Genomic DNA, 1,514 nt, shown 5'->3' on the forward strand with positions numbered 1-1,514 from the left:
CTCCCTCCCTCCCTACACCCCCCCACCTACAGCATCTCAGTGTCTACAGCATCTCAGTACCTACAATATCTACAGTATCTCAGTATCTACATTATATACACTACCTACTGTATCTCAGTATATACACTATCTTCATCCTCCTCCTCTTTACAACTGCAGATGCTTACAATTGATTGATTGTTTGGTTGATTGATTGATTGGTTAATTGATTGATTGATTGATCACTCACTCTTGCCCCTGTTGTGGGTGTTGCAATAGTTGATGCATCATCTGGCTCTGATGCAGGTCCTGGCCACTCCCATTGGAGGCGGGACCAATGGGGTACTGCGAGATCATTGGCTCAGGCTTCATGTACATGTCCCGGTGCATGTTGGGATAACCGTGGCCGTGCGGGGGGAGCGGCGGCGGGGTCATGTGACACATGTTCTCTGGTGTCATGGTCCTCAGCATGTGAATGTCTGGAAGACAGGGAGGAATACATTTTTATGCATCATCAAGTTCTGAGTGTTCTGGTCATCACATCATCTGATGGTATATACAATAGGAGAACAATTCCCTGATTATCACTTAGTCTGATAACTTGACCCAAATACACTGAAGACAGACCCAGGGTCAAACCGGGGTTCATTGTCCAGTGTATTTGGGGGTTTTGAATGCTACTATTGATAATCTGTGGCCAGGTTCACATACAATCTTTTACCAGGAAAACCCTCAGATGACACAGTGTTGTAATAGATGTGAATGTAAGATACAGTGCCTTCAGAAAGTATTCATACCCCTTGACTTATTCCACATGTTGTTATAGCCTGAGAATTCAAAATGGATCAAATTGTTTTTTTCCTAATCCGTCTACACACAGTACCCCATAACGACAAAATTAAAACATGTTTTTAGACATTTTTGCAAACTTATAGAAAATTAAATACAGAAACATCTGATTTACATAAGTATTCACACCCCTGAGTCAATACATGTTAGAATCACCTTTGGCAGCGATTACAGCTGTGAGTCTTTCTGGGTAAGTCTCTAAGAGCTTTGCACACCTGGATTGTACAATATTTGCACAATATTCTTAAATTATTCAAGCTCTGTCAAGTTGGTTGTTGATCATTGATAGACAGCCATTTTCAAGTTTTTCTATAGATTTAAGACAAAACTGTAACTAGGCCATTTAGGAACATTCAATGTCGTCTTGGTAAGCAACTCCAGTGTAGATTTGACCTTGTGTTTTAGGTTATTGTCCTGCTGAAAGGTGAATTCATCTCCCAGTGTCTGGTGGAAAGCAGACTGAACCAGGTTTTCCTCTAGGATTTAGCCTGTGCTTAGCTCTATTCCATTTGTTTTTTATCCTAAACAACTCCCCAGTCCTTGCCGATGACAAGCATACCCATAACATGATGCAGCCACCACCATGCTTGAAAATATGAAAGAGTGGTACTCAGTGATGTGTTGTGTTGGATTTGCCCTAAACATAATGCTTTGTTTTCAGGACATAATGTTAATTTCTTTGCCAC

At 41.2% G+C, this 1,514-nt stretch overlaps 1 protein-coding gene across 1 annotated transcript in view; it reads right to left on the reverse strand.

Moving 5' to 3' along the window:
- The window catches only part of LOC311122306 (myelin regulatory factor-like), a gene marked incomplete at both ends in the record, with an annotated part of 25,695 nt that extends 25,237 nt beyond the window's left edge, over positions 1–458 (reverse strand). Inside the window, one exon of the mRNA XM_084196689.1 lies at positions 230–458. Within this exon, the coding sequence (XP_084052815.1) occupies positions 230–458 (229 nt within the window). The remainder of the gene's footprint in view (positions 1–229) is intronic.
- Between the last annotated feature and the right edge of the window lie 1,056 nt (positions 459–1,514).

The sequence above is a fragment of the Coregonus lavaretus genome (assembly GCF_964263955.1).
Source record: "Coregonus lavaretus genome assembly, contig: HAP1_SCAFFOLD_7065, whole genome shotgun sequence".
NCBI classification, from domain to species: Eukaryota; Metazoa; Chordata; class Actinopteri; order Salmoniformes; family Salmonidae; genus Coregonus; species Coregonus lavaretus.